General features: G+C 44.3%; 1 protein-coding gene across 3 annotated transcripts in view; it reads right to left on the bottom strand.

Moving 5' to 3' along the window:
• The window catches only part of ghra (growth hormone receptor a), a 29,293-nt gene that overhangs the window by 7,452 nt on the left and 7,294 nt on the right, over positions 1–14,547 (bottom strand). For 2 of the 3 annotated variants that reach the window (XM_068709340.1, XM_068709337.1), the window contains exons 2-4: positions 11,092–11,213; positions 1,103–1,232; positions 823–992 (exon numbers count right to left, since the gene is read on the bottom strand). In XM_068709340.1, the coding sequence (XP_068565441.1) occupies positions 823–992; positions 1,103–1,232; positions 11,092–11,209 (418 nt within the window). In that variant the 5' untranslated portion in view covers positions 11,210–11,213. Of the gene's footprint in view, positions 1–822; positions 993–1,102; positions 1,233–11,091; positions 11,327–14,547 lie in introns of those variants that run through there. The other variant, XM_068709338.1, reaches the window with a different exon arrangement.

The following is a 14,547-nucleotide window of genomic DNA, read 5'->3' as shown; positions in this document are numbered from 1 at the left end:
AATATATATTGTGTAAGGGTTTCACATTTTGGCCTGAGGGTTGCACGAGTAAGGAAGGAGGAAAACTCAGCGGAAACACTGAATATTCTCATTCAATTTAATGGAAATTTGTCCGAATACAAATTGATATTTCTTGGGTACAAATAGAACTTTTGGCCTGATGATGGCTCTGGTCTGGGGGGGACCAAAGACATTAGGATGGACCGTCCTTGAATATACACAGAAAAAAACATCCTCGACATCCAACTTCTTTACTCTGCACCCTGCCGGGGGTTCAGCTGAGGACAACATCCAAATGTTAGCTTTAAATAACACGGTGATAATCAATGTCCGCGCATGAGGAGAGCTAATAAAACAAACGTTTCTCCGCCGAAGAGATATCGGCAAACGCGTGACATACGTCTTGTGATACTGCAGTATCTATCAGCCTTTTGTACAGTCCTGGCCAGAAAAAGGCCGGTCAGACAAAACATTTACTGTGCAAACACTGCGTATCTGAAACTGTGGTATTGACAAGCATGTGACATTTGCTGGTTTAAGCTGATATGCAGCAGCAAGTGCCATTTCTTAGAAACCGCCTGTGCAGGTGATCTATTATACCAGCGGCGCCCCTTTTCTGATTCCCCACGGCATACACTGTTTTGAATTATTCACTCAGCAATCTGTGAAAATGTGGTGGAAAGAAATTGTTTTGACAGAACGTGTGTTTCACAATGTTGAGTGTATGTATATTGACGTGGAATTGATGTAGAATTACCCTAATCCATTGGACGCGTCGCAAAAATCTGGATGCATGCACATTGCACAAATATTTGTACTAACCGATATTCTCCACGTAGAAACAGTCTTCCTCGTTGTAATAGGTGATGTTGTTTTGGCTGCGAAGCTGCATGCAGTAGGTGACCCAAATGGACGTGTGGAGGTCATCGAAGAAGCACTCCCGATTTGAATGAACGTACTCTGGACACTCTTTCCATTCACTGGTGGGCGAGCTGAAGGAGGGAACAACGACGGAAGACATGAACTTTGCGCTAAAGTGCCTCCACGCGAAAAACAAAATGATTTGAACTTCTCATGGTGAAGAAGGCACTGTCACACTCACTCTTTCCTAATGTAGAAGAGTCTGAGCGCTCCAGGGGAGGACAGGTTGTGGAAGTTGCCTGGACTCCACCAACATCGGAACGTCGCCTGGTCCCTCGATATGCACTCTGTGATATGAGGTTCAAGGGGAGCTGAAAGGGCAGCGAGAGAAAGATAGAAAGAAAGGTAGAGGATCAGAGGCACTGACTGCATGAGGCTGATCGATCACCTGTTTATCCCTACTCCTCTTTAAACCATGACAGCAGTCTAATTTTGTCACACCAGCAGGCGGGCTGCAATCCAATCTCAATGATATTTGAAGTATTTTTCCAACACACTAGTCACATACCTTATTCCTCTCTGTTAACATAACTGGACGTACACCGTACATTTGCATGGTAGCGTCATACAGTACATTTTCAGTGATGGAGGTTACGAGTTTCCTGTAGTTGCCAGCCGCCATGAGATGATAGCCCTGCAGCGGGGACAACACTGCTGGTGGGAGACAAGGCTAACTTGCAGTCTGCATCGTGTGTTACTCGAAAATCAATCTCAGCTCCCTGCAAAATCTGTGAGCAGAAAAACCACTAGTTGAAAGGCCAGAGTTATAGGCTGCATCATCAAAGCTCAGCCCCTGTGCCTTTACAACCTTTAGATCTACCCACTCACATTTCATTCCATTTCTCATCTGCCCCACCCTGACTCACTCACATTTCATTCCATTTCTCATCTGCCCCACCCTGACTCAGCCCCGTCCACTTCTCCTCTCTGCACCCTGACGCTCCTCATCGCCAATCCCCCAAGCCACCTCCCCCCTCCGGTTCGGGGAGGCCAGTTTCTCATTCATCCACGACGAGTCCCGGGGGTTTGCTGCAATCATAAATAAGCCACGTGAAGGTATCATCGATTCTAGTCGCTCTCCTCCGGCGCTGGCTGCAGCGTAAATCACACACACCAGACCCCGGAACATAAACAGGCTTCACAACACAGGGCAGGGAATTAAAGACAGACTGGATGGAGCAAAATGCTGTGCGAAATGCAGCAGGGCGCTGTCATGGAATCGCCTTTTTGGGGATTTCATAGATATTATTTAAACAATAATTATCTCCACATAGACTCACTGACTGCTGCTAAATCTTTAAAAAAGAGAAAAAAGGAGTTAAATACACGCTACCAGCATGTTAATGCACACAACCGGCCAGCATGCATCCCAAAGTTAACCAGACACCACAACAAAACAAACAAGCCCGACCCCCAGCAGCACCAGACAGCAAATACTCATCATTTATTCACACAGAATTTGAACCATTGCTTCAATTACTTTGCTTACTGTCTATTTGATGCCAGCGCAACCTCATAATTCATCGCATTCCTACGCCTGGAGCTCTCAACACTCCCTCCCCCTTACCCACCTTCCCTCCCTTCATCTTTCTGTCTTGGTTCCCAGAGCTTTGCTATTTCAACTGGGCCTCCCCCTCCCCCCCAACCAACAAATTCCAGCTGCCACCATCAAAGAGCTTTCTGCTGACACTGGATGCAAAGGAGTGCTTAGAACTACAGCAGGACAGTTTACATCAAAAGTGAAATAACACCTTGGAAATGCATGTCTTTGGGTTCAAATATGTGTCATGGTGAGGCAACATTTCAGACAGCTTGCACTTTTCTTTTTTTTTCCATGTGCAGGCTGCTGTTGTAGTCTGGGTGGAGAAGACTCTGAAAGCACACAGAGCGATTGTTTTGAAAATGAACCTCTCCATAAAGAATGGGTGCTCTGCAAGCAAAGGTCAGAAGGGTTTAAAGTTTAAAGGCTGTGGATGTTAGTCATTCTGAAGTGTGTCAGAGGTGAAAGGTTGTGCAGCAACACCTGGAAAGTGTCCAATTCTCCCCTTACTCTCAGTGTCTCTCTTTCACACTCATTCTCTAATCCTGTCACAGTCTCTCTCTCTCTCTCTCTCTCTCTCTCTCTCTCTCTCTTCTTCTCTGATATGATAAGGCTTAATCCTATGTATTGCTGTAAAAAGAAAACAAGAAAAGAAAAAAGAAACTGAAACTGTTCAACTTGTGACTGGCCCACAAGCCGCGGGGCGAAGTCTTGACAGCGACGTGTTAATTAGCTGCCATGCATAGACTGGTAATTTGGTCCCCATTTTCCCAACATATTAATACATAACCAGTTTCAGTGACGGAAAGCTAAATCCTGCCCGTACCTGCCAGCTGCCATTAGACGATCAGCGGTTGAAAGCCTTCGTCTGGAAGAAGAAACTTAATTGTGTGTGTGCTCATCCTGTCCGTCCGTATGTATCTGTCGGTCCTTGAGGGCTGTGTTTGTCTGAGACTGATAAACAGCTCTTAGCTTCACGTCCTGTCTTCATCAGTCCATACATGGGAGCTAGGAAACCACTTATCTACCTCGATGTCAGCTTTAGCCATTAAGGTTTAAAATCCACTAAAAAGCCTAAATAAAGCCCTCTTCTCCCGGCCCTTGCGCCAGCTGGCAAACAGCACTAAAAATGCGGGGAGAAAAAGGCGCAACCAGGCTTTATCAGTTTCCGTGTCGGGAAATGCTCGACTGTCATGAGCAGCGGGATGGAAAGTGGGCTATTGTGCTATGAATTATCACCTTTTCCAGCTCATTTGCAGACTTAAGCTAGTGTTGAGGTTAATAACGCTTCAAAAGGCTGCTATAAGGAGAGAGGAGATGTGCAGTAAGGAGGAGGAGGAGGAGGAGGAGAGAGTAACGGATAGGTGGCAACAGTCAGAGAGCGAATGTGCAAATCTAGCATTTTTTCCTTTTGCAGGGTACTGTTGATACGTTCATCGGCTCATCTAGAGAAATTTCACAGTCTCTGGAGGTGAGTAATTATCTGTCCCCGCTGTCTGGTGTCCCTCATGGCTCTATTTTGGGTCCTCTACTCTTTTCATATGCCTCTACTGACTGATCTGCAATGCAGATTCAGCTGCTTATTTAATTGAGTGCATTAAATCATAACAGTCATATACGCATTTGTTAAATTCGGCTTTAAAAAATAAAGAATTTGAATTGCACCCACAATTGGGCCCATCCCACCTCCCTCTGTCATGGAGGGAGTTCTTGCCACGACTACTGCAACTCACTGCATTTCATATTTCCTGTGTAAAACACATTGCCACAAATCTGGTTAAAGTAAATAAATTCACTTGATTATCTTTTACTTTGGGACAGTTGTGAGTGGGTTTTTAGGAAGTGTCTTTATCACTGTCAAAAAAAATAGCACAATAACACAAAAAAAGCACATATAGGCAGACACATAAACCCTAGCTGCTATATGGACATTGAGTGTCTCGTCATTGTGCTATTAGCACGTAATTGATTTGAATTGCCCTGTGCTTGAAGAGAACACACACATGGCTGCTGAACAGTAGAACCTGTTGTCCTCGGGTCAGTTCACTCACAACTCGTACTCTGCTCTCTACTGACAGCGTAAACACAATTACAAGGCACACAAAGCCGAATTGCCGCTGCAAGTCTCAATTTAACCTTAACAGGAAAATGCAACGTCTTCGTTTTAGGGTAAAGCTATAACATAAAGTGCTTATTTGATGTCTCCAGAACAGGCAGGCACCGCTTTGAACACTTAAGTTAACGTATTTGATAGTTCTGACACCCATGGCAGTCTGTCTTTGTGTGTGTGTGTGTTTTCTGTTAACCAGATGGAGGTATTGACAGCACATACTTTCACTGTTCTTAAAGTAAAAGTCAGTCCACACATGCCGAGTTCTACATTATATCCCTGCACCAAAGCCCATACACACACACACCAGCAGATGCGTTAATGTGGGTGCAGCAGACGGCGTTGTTTGTCTTCCACAGGGAACGTGTCTTGGATGAATGAGAAAAAGGCTAGAAGAAAAGAGGAGAATTTACTTTGTATCACAAATGCCTCAGTAAAAACTAAATATCAAAGTACTTCCGGGTCAGACACTGACCTCCCGTCGAAGCTAGCTAGCTAAGTTTCGTCTCATTTGTGGTCTGATGAACAGTATATCCATCAAGTTCAGTTCCTCATATCGCTATTTTTCTGAGCTTCAGTAGCCGTTAGAGACCGAGCTTCAGTTAGCGGCTATAGCATCTTAAATTCACCCAGCGCAAGTGAGCTGGTGGCCAGGGGGAGGGGGGGGAGCCAGCGGCAGTTCTGGGTCTCACCACTCTAACAGTGTCTGGGATCAGACCCCCGGCTCTTGGATTTGCACTGGCCGCAAGGCAGAGGGGCCGTGGGGTGAGCTAGCTAGCTAACTCTTGTCTCATCTTTAGTCTGTGTCACAAACTAGCCCAAGGAATGTGACAAAAACAAAGTCTACGCAAGGTTTTACTTCAAACCAAACATAATTGATAACGCTAATGAACAACTGTGGAAGCGTTGAAGGCGCAAAAACTAGTCGGTCCAACGATTACAAACTTAGACATAACGCAAAAGTTTCTCGGGAGACCCATACATTTTTTTCTCTTCGGGGCTCCTTGGACTCCGTATTTAAAGCATATGTAATTCATTTTGTGGAGGAAGTGAAAATGAAAACCTTCAAATTGCGCTTAGGAGTGGAGGTTAATTCAGGAGGCCATCGAGAGAGCCAGAAAGAGCAATAAGTGGGCCACAAGCGAGGGGGAGAAAGGTGAGAGGCTGCAACAAGATACAAACAAGGGAGCGCAAACAGGTGATATAAATAACCAACATGCACAAGCAGTTTCACACATGAGCGCACGGACACACACTGAACTTACACCTTCAAAACACAAACCGACAGAGAATATCAAAGTTCCATTGTCCCATTCCTTGAAAACGGTCCGCCTTTCCTCCCAGTTACACAACAGGACCTATGGCTTTTTTTTCCCTCCTTCTTTAAGTTCGGGACCACAGAGCGACGACTTGCCGCTCCATCTGATCCTCATGATTCCCATCAGTGTTCATAGCTTTGAAGTCTTACAGAAACAATGTGATGTCTTTGACCATGCAGTGACCCAGTCAGCTTTTCTTTTTTTTTCTTCCCCCAGCGATTTATTAGCCTGAACTAACGATGTTAATCTCCTCTAATGCCATTACACCCCACAGTATTGGCTTAGTTATGTTATATTACATCCAAGTGAGAGTAAATATAGATGAGCGGGGGTGTCTGGCTTCCAGCTGGGACACCTGCATGTACCGAGGGCACGCTCTCCCCACCTTTCTCTGTCTCTTTCGTCTTCTTCTTCTGGCTTATTCCATTCTGCTGGCCTCGACACTTCAGCAGGGTGTCAGACGTTTTCACACGGGACAAAGCAACGCGGTCATTTTCAGCCCGGCGACTGTGCCGCCTCACACTGAGGCGGGACGTCCGGGAATGAGTCAAAATGGCTCCGTAGCGTTTGTTACAAGTGAGAGCCGAAAAAACCTGCCGTTGTTTCTAAGCTGTAGCCGCCGCTCCACTCGCCTCTGTCACTCAAAGCAATCACCTATTAAGAGGGTTTTTTCATTTATTTTGTCTTAATTTTTCATATTCTAAGAAAATGGGACTGTAGTTGCCATCAGAATTTGATACTAGTTTAGTGATTATTTGTGACTTCCTTCTTATTTGGCAAATCTTTTGTTAAATACGATATTAGGCATATCAAGCTTTAAGTAAAAGCTACATCACACCGGTCGGGCACACCATTTACCCAAATATTTTACACCTAGAAAAAGATATTAAATAAAGAACAGTTTCATACATTTCCGGTTTCACTTTGGCTCTCTGTAACTTTTTCTATGATACTCCTCAGTCTGCCCTGCTGCTAATGAGCCTCACTTAGCCTTTCAACTCGCTTTTGTTCAAATAAGAACAGTGTGTGCATGAGGACAGATGGAGACAAACGACTACCAGTGGCTATAATCACTTTGGTAAGCCTGTAAATACATGGGGAGCGTCTCCAAACGTCTACTCTTGGCTTGTCATGCGGCTGGCTCTACAACGGACATAGAAATGCTGCAGAAACAGAATAACCCTCAGAATTTCAGGAAAGGCTCTTTAAGATCCCCAAATGGAACAGCGAAATGGTTTTAAACAACCCCAAAATCACAATGTTTAGGCTTCCTCGCCTATACTCAACAAGATTGATGGGTTGTTTTAAGCGCAGAAAGCAGGTGGAGTTGACACTGGTAAGCTCGAGGAGAAAAGGCGCAGGCTGCTTTGTGTTTACGGATGTTTTAAATGGTTGTCGCTTGTGGAAGAATGGAGACCATTGTAACGATTTAATGAGGCGGACCGGTCAATACCTCATCTGCGTATTTGCGGTTTGTCTGAGAGCTTATCAGAAGAGGTAGCTGAAACCCGCAGAGATAAAGATATTTGCTGCAGTCTGTGAAACAAGTACAAAGTCAAAAGGCCCAAGGGCAAAGACGTGGCGCTCAAATCTCCGTGTGTGATATTGCTAATTGATTTAAAGTACAGCGCAGACAGACGCACCGGTTCTACATTAGTGCCTTTATTTGTACATTTGCAGCATCTTAACCAGTAATCAGGGGTAGCCGTGTTGAAATCACACCTTTTTTTTGTTGTGTGAAGATCAACAAAATGTTTCTATTCTATTAACTAGGATATGACTGGCTGCCTCGATGCTCATAGTTTTCACATATCGTCACATATGTCTGTTGGAGTATCGTATCAGGACACTCTCATTCCGAGGTGTTATTCTCACTCAGCTACACACAAGCAAACACCAAAATCACTTGACCTAAAGTCTCCTCTCTCCAACACAAGCTGTTTTTCAAAACCAAATGCCCGAAGCGCATAGCCATAACCGAGAATTTATGATACACGTCGAAAAAACATTTTTCAGTTATTAATTTCCAGCCAAAATGCCAACATGGCCTTTAAAAATGATCACTTGATCCAAATAGCAATGCTTACAGTGTGTTCACGCACATGTTACTCCAGTCCATGGTTTAGAAGGCTGTGTAATGGCAAAGAAGAGGAGTTGTTTTACAACCAAAATCTCTGAGACAACATTTTGTTGGCTGCTTTGGTACCAGCACTGGCACTTGAATGTTTTTTTTTTTTTTTTGCTTGGAAAAGCACTTAAAAGCAGGAGAGCAGAAAGAACAATATGTTCACAGCCCACGATAATTGAACCAATGTTCTCAAACTTCTGTGCCACATCGGTCCATTGAGTCATTTATTTTCCCCGACCGGCGAAGCTTTGACTTATTCCCTTATTCCCTGATAGATGCAGCTAAGAAAGCTACAAATTGCACAATTTAAATCTGTGTGTGAGGCTTCAGCATCACCCGGTCAATCAGAATCAGAATCAGCTTTATTGGCCATGTATGCCAACGCATACAAGGAATTTGACTCTGTTTTTTTCGTTGCTCGTGCATACACAGAATATACAAATAAACAGGATAAAAATACAAATAAATACATATATATATATATATACATATATATATATATATGTATATATATATATATATATATATATATATATATATATATATATAAAATAAAAATATATAAAAGCATCCAATAACACAAAGCATTAATACTGGCAGCATTTTATCCCCAATAAAGCCTTCTAAAAGAAAACAGAGAAGAAGAAGGGTGTGGACTCTGGTCTTAACTTGGCAGAAGAAGACAAGATGAATTGGTAATATTCTCAGCTGGTTTTCACTAAACCCCCCCCCCCCATAAAAAAAAAAAAAAAGAGTAGCCGCACTGACGTGCCAAACTATTTGTCTGGTATAGATAGTGGTTCATTGTCCTGCTCAAGGACGCTCTGAAAATTTGGCACAATCACAAATTCAAAAATCAACACTTTCTTCCCCGACAACACATTCACGCTCCCAACTCGTAATATTCCGACGCTTGGTCAGTGGTCTGGAACCAACATGCATAGTGTCTTTTCAGAATAAACTTCAGTCTTCACCGGAAGTTGGGTTCAGGCAACAAAACCATTTAGTTAGTTTTAGGAGAAGATCATGGTTGACTGACAAACGACTCACGTAAACGCGAGTGACAAACGAGTCTTTTGATCAGCGACCCATGTGAGTAACAACTCATGTGACTACTGACGTGACAAACGGGACACGAACACCGGTCTGTCCTGGAAAAGAAAGTCCTGTTTGTTTGACCCATGCACCAGAAAAAAAAAAGCTTTACATGTCATCTACTGCGCATCAAATTAAAAAAGGATCATCAGCACAGAAAGGCAGTACAGATGCAAATGAAGGGTACAGAGAAGTCCTTCACATGTGCCGAGTACATGTGCAGGAACCCAGTACTAAAACTTGACTTCAGTTGTCACGAAGATACAGGTACATACATGAAATCTGACAACTGCATTTAACCCATCCAAAGCATTGGGCTGCTGTAAAGCGCCTGGGGAGCAACTTTTGGGTTCAGTGTCTCGCTCAAGGACACTTTGACATGTGGACCGGAGGAGCCGGGGATCAAGTGCATAGGGCCTCCGTCGGAGCCCGTATCCCACAGCCAAGATTCCTCCAGGTAACGCGCTTGCTCTCCATTCTGGCAACAGGTGCTGCAGCAGCCAGACGGGCATAGATGGTTTGGAGATTTCTCAGGTCTCCGTTTAACGCTGTCTGGCTCGCTTATTAATGGAAACGAGCAGATGCCCACGCGCCTAAGAATACACTGGAAGGACAGCGACTTGCCAAAATGTATTATTTACGGATGACTTTTATTGTGTTGCCAAATGTTTGCGGCACCTTGAATTGCATGCAAAACTAATGTTCCCTTAACTGGAACCGAGTGAAGCTTAGCCAAGTTCAGAGAAAATCAAAGAAGAAAAATGGAAAAAATGGAAAGTGAAAAACCTTTTTTTTTTTCTCCAAAAAGATCTAACTAATCAACACATTTAAATATGTTTAAATATGTTGTTACCAGGACACATTTGTACTTGATGAATGATTAAATTGATGAATGGATTATCTCATATCGTCGATGAATTGTTTCAGCTCTATTTTATGTGTGATTTTATCTAATCGATGTCCCAATGTGGATAAGCTGCTACCTACTTTTTTTTAAAATGTAATCCTTACCAAAATAAACAATTTCTCAGTTTTAAATACATAAAACTAATCCATAACCTGCTTTTTCCACTACAATTGGATTTGTAGGTAGGAATCGTTCACATATAGCATTAAGCAAACTGGACCAGGTCCATGAAGAACAAAGGGTTTCATTGAAAATGGTTGCTGTCAAAAGTGTCATCCCCAATAACGCAGACGTAGCAGAACCAGACAGCCACACAGCAACGCTTTAAAGGTTAGAGACGGGTTTTAGCAAAGTCAACAGCAGAATTGATCCATTCTTGGGAGTTGAATCTTGGCTGTGAGGATTCCTTTAAATCATGCTGTTCTGGCATCGAGATTCTTTCTGGCAGGGCCGCGCACTTTCGCCTAATTCCAGCTGCAGTGGCTTCAAACGTTAGAGGAAGATGCCAAATCACCACAAGGCTATTACCCTCAGTCTGTTATGAGATTGTGATTGGATAATAAAAAGTAAAAGACATATATTGCTTTAGGGGATTTCAAGTTGTAAATCATATGCAAACTGCTTGTTTGGCCTGTTTTCTCAGCCGCAGCATTCTTTCACCTAATTATTTCAAATGGTTCAGTGACAGCTGGATTAGCTGGCTGAACATCCTGCGTCGTACCGTCCCTGGACTTTGACAGAGAAGCTCCGACCGTATATTTACCCAAGCACTATTGATCAAGCCTAACCAGGAAAGAGCGGCGTTTGCTCAACGGTGAACCTTTCCACATGTATCTGAGCAAACACAGCGTGCTGCAACTGATGTCAGACATAAGACGCGATAACGAGTGTCAACAGCGTGCGTGCGCGCAAAAAAACCTGAATCACATTCGTTAATGTTTGATGAGCTGCATTAGAGAGAGCTTAATAAGCTGAAGGATGATTTTTGTCTCGCATCAATCTGTGTCTTCTGCATATTTGTCCCGAAGATAAGCAGTAAAAAAAAAAAAAAAAAAACACCAGTAAACCTACCTGGTGACGTCATGTGGTGCCGGCCCATGAAAAATGCAGATCCCGGAGTGGACAGCCAATCCAGGGAGGACATTAGGAGAAGGAGCAGGAGATTGGAGGAGGAGGACAAGACAGCCATGATGCTGGAGAGAGAGACAGAGGGGAGAATGAGAGAGGGACAGAGACACAGTGACTATAATTATCAGTTGAACTCCATGATGACATGCCCATGTGAAAAACCGCCTCCTTCCCTCACTACTTTCGGACTCGCTCCCTTTTTTTTTTTCTCTCTTTCTTGCTCTCTTGTGGGTGGGTGCCACTGCCATTTATTTTCAGCTGGTGTATGTGAAACCTAACACAGGACAGCGAATAATTAATTATCATGCCCGGTTGGTGCTGCAGCATTTGTAGGTTGAATGTAAGCAGTAAGTGTTATTTGCTCTCTTTATTTGTCATTTCTTATAAAACATTTCTCAAAGTGGAACCCATTTGAAATTATTTTGTCTGTCGGTTTACAAATGACAGCAGGGAGGATGATTTGAGAGAGAAGCAAAAAGTGACCCCTCATGACGCCAACTGGTAGTGAATTAAATATCAGGGTAATTCCATTTGGTATCATTGTGCCTGCTGTTCCTCCGAGGCCAAGCCTAATATTTTGAAACATTACTCAAGTCCATGTTAAACCACTCTGGTTCATGAACAGTGATTAATAACACTACATAAGTGTAACACCACATGTGTATTAAACCTGCATTGATTTTTTGGCCACTTGGGGGCAGCAGAAACAAGGAGGGATCTCTCGCAAGGATCCTGGAGAGGGCTTGGGAATACGCCCATCCGGTCTACATATGTTCGGAGGACCTGGAGAAGGTGTATGACCGGGTCCCCCGGGAGATACTGTGGGAGGTGCTGCGGGAGTATGGGGTGAGGGGGCCACTTCTGGGGGCCATCCAATCTCTGTACGCCCAAAGCGAGAGCTGTGTCCGGGTCCTCGGCAGTAAGTCGGACTCGTTTCCCGTGAGGGTTGGCCTCCGCCAGGGCTGCGCTTTGTCACCAATCCTGTTTGTGGTATTCATGGACAGGATATCGAGGCGTAGTCGTGGGGAGGAGTGTTTACAGTTCGGTGGACTGAGGATTGCATCGCTGCTGTTTGCAGATGATGTGGTACTGATGTCTTCATCGGGCTGTGACCTCCAGCACTCACTGGATCGGTTCGCAGACAAGTGTGAAGCGGTTGGGATGAGGATCAGCACTTCTAAATCTGAGGCCATGGTTCTCAGCAGGAAACCGGTGGATTGCCCACTCCGAGTAGGGAATGAGTCCTTACCCCAAGTGAAGGAGTTCAAGTACCTCGGGGTCTTGTTCGCGAGTGAGGGAACAATGGAACGTGAGATTGGCCGGAGAATCGGAGCAGCTGGGGCGGTATTGCAGTCGCTTTACTGCACCGTTGTGACGAAAAGAGAGCTGAGCCGCAAGGCAAAGCTCTCTATCTACCGGGCGATCTTCGTTCCTACCCTCACCTATGGTCATGTGGACTGGGTCATGACCGAAAGAATTAGATCGCGGGTACAAGCGGCCGAAATGGGTTTCCTCAGGAGGGTGGCTGGCATCTCCCTCAGAGATAGGGTGAGAAGTTCGGTCATCCGTGAGGAACTCGGAGTAGAGCCGCTGCTCCTTTGCATGGAAAGGAGCCAGTTGAGGTGGTTCGAGCATCTGGTAAGGATGCCACCTGGACGCCTCCCTAGGGAGGCGTTCCAGACACGACCAGCTGGGAGGAGACCCCGAGGGAGGCCCAGGACCAGGTTGAGGGACTATATCTCCAAACTGGCCTGGGAGCGCCTCGGGATCCCCCAGTCAGAGCTGGCTGATGTGACCCGGGAAAGGGAGGTTTGGGGTCTCCTGCTGGAGCTGTTACCCCCGCGACCTGATCCCGGATAAGCGGTTGAAGATGAGAGAACGAGAGATGAGAGAGTGTCATCACTACATGTGACACCTTCACACAAAGTAATTTGATCCACTGTTAACACAAACATACTGATTATAGCAGCTTTAAATCATATCCCATGGCAAATCACTTCCACATTACCGAATAGCAGCATTTGACATTTGGTGTCCAATCATCACATGCTGTGAGAAAAGACGTCTTTGTACCACAGCAATAGGAACATTGACTCCTCCTCTAAAAACTAGACTTGAAGATTTCAACCTTTACCACAGAAATGTGGTGACTGCCTCTCTCACCCAGGCCATCTACCTTCAACTAAAATAATGTATACGGTCTGTTATATAGAAAAACTCTTCCTGGTCAATAAGTTGGTGTTGCCAACTCTCAAGTCAAGTCCAACCTCTAAATATAGGCCAAACGTTCTGTCCGCACCCTTGGCTATTTACAGCTGTGTCTCCGCAACTTTGCTGGGCAGCCAGCAAACCCAAACGTAGAGGCTATGTTTCTCAGGGCAACTGTGGCTGTATTTTGGCATATGAAATTCTTCTGTATGTTTTTTTATGGGGAAAACTGTTTGCCGTGCCTAAAAATAGTAAAGCAAGTGACTGTTTCACAACATTCTGATATATAGAGCGACAACTACTGAGCAATGTGGCCAGCTCAGGCTGACAAGCTTGGATAGAGCGTTGCCAGACCTAGAGGCAAAAAAATAAAAGAAATCTATGAGCAAAGTTCATATGAGCGTTCGTATAACAGCACATATCAAAGCACTGGCAGCTATTTAAAATCAGAACACCTTCCATTACTTTTTTTTCTGGATTAGATTTACTACAGATTAGAAAAACAACAAAAACTATAAACCAAGAACATAAAGACAAGAATCTCAAAATCTTTGCAAAATTCAAATTTGCTACTTGTAGTTTGTAAGACTGGACTTGTGAGTACATTCTACAACATACACAGTGTAAACACATTTTCCCAGTTCAATAAGTGTGTGTGTGTGTGTGTGTGTGTGTGTGTGTGTGTGTGTGTGTGTGTGTGTGTGTGTGTGTGTGTGTGTGTGTGTGTGTGTGTGCGTGCGTGTGTGTGGATGAATTCCAAATGTCAGGGGCTTTAAAGGGCCAAGTTATACAATGCAAGAATTTATTGCAGCGGGTGAATCTGGCCTGCCTAAAATGCTCCATTTACAATGAATTATTGCTCATCAGCTCCGGTCAGACACTCTCCCTTCAGATTTGATAATCTGTCATTCTGGAATCCTGATTAAAAACATCTCTCCCCTCATCAAAAGCCAAAGCCCCATTATCAGGGTGAATTTAACAGCCCTCTGTTGAGCACTTTCAAACCAGCATTTATATTTTTGACGGGTTAAGTTCTCTGCTCGTCTTTTTTCTTTACATTGTCTTTCAGAGTCTAACATTCTATATCAGTCGAGTAACTAAAGTACTATAACAGGGGGCCAAACGGTCCCTCCACTCTGACATGTGGCCTCATGTTAATCCCAACATTAGTCTCAGCCCCTCACTCATGTG

The sequence above is a fragment of the Cebidichthys violaceus genome, unplaced genomic scaffold, assembly GCF_023349555.1.
Source record: "Cebidichthys violaceus isolate CVI_PGR_0920_01 unplaced genomic scaffold, fCebVio1.0.p SCAF_143, whole genome shotgun sequence".
Classification (NCBI taxonomy): Eukaryota; Metazoa; Chordata; class Actinopteri; order Perciformes; family Stichaeidae; genus Cebidichthys; species Cebidichthys violaceus.
Note: the sequence above shows the minus strand (reverse complement) of the source record. Positions and strands in the feature narration are given on the sequence as shown.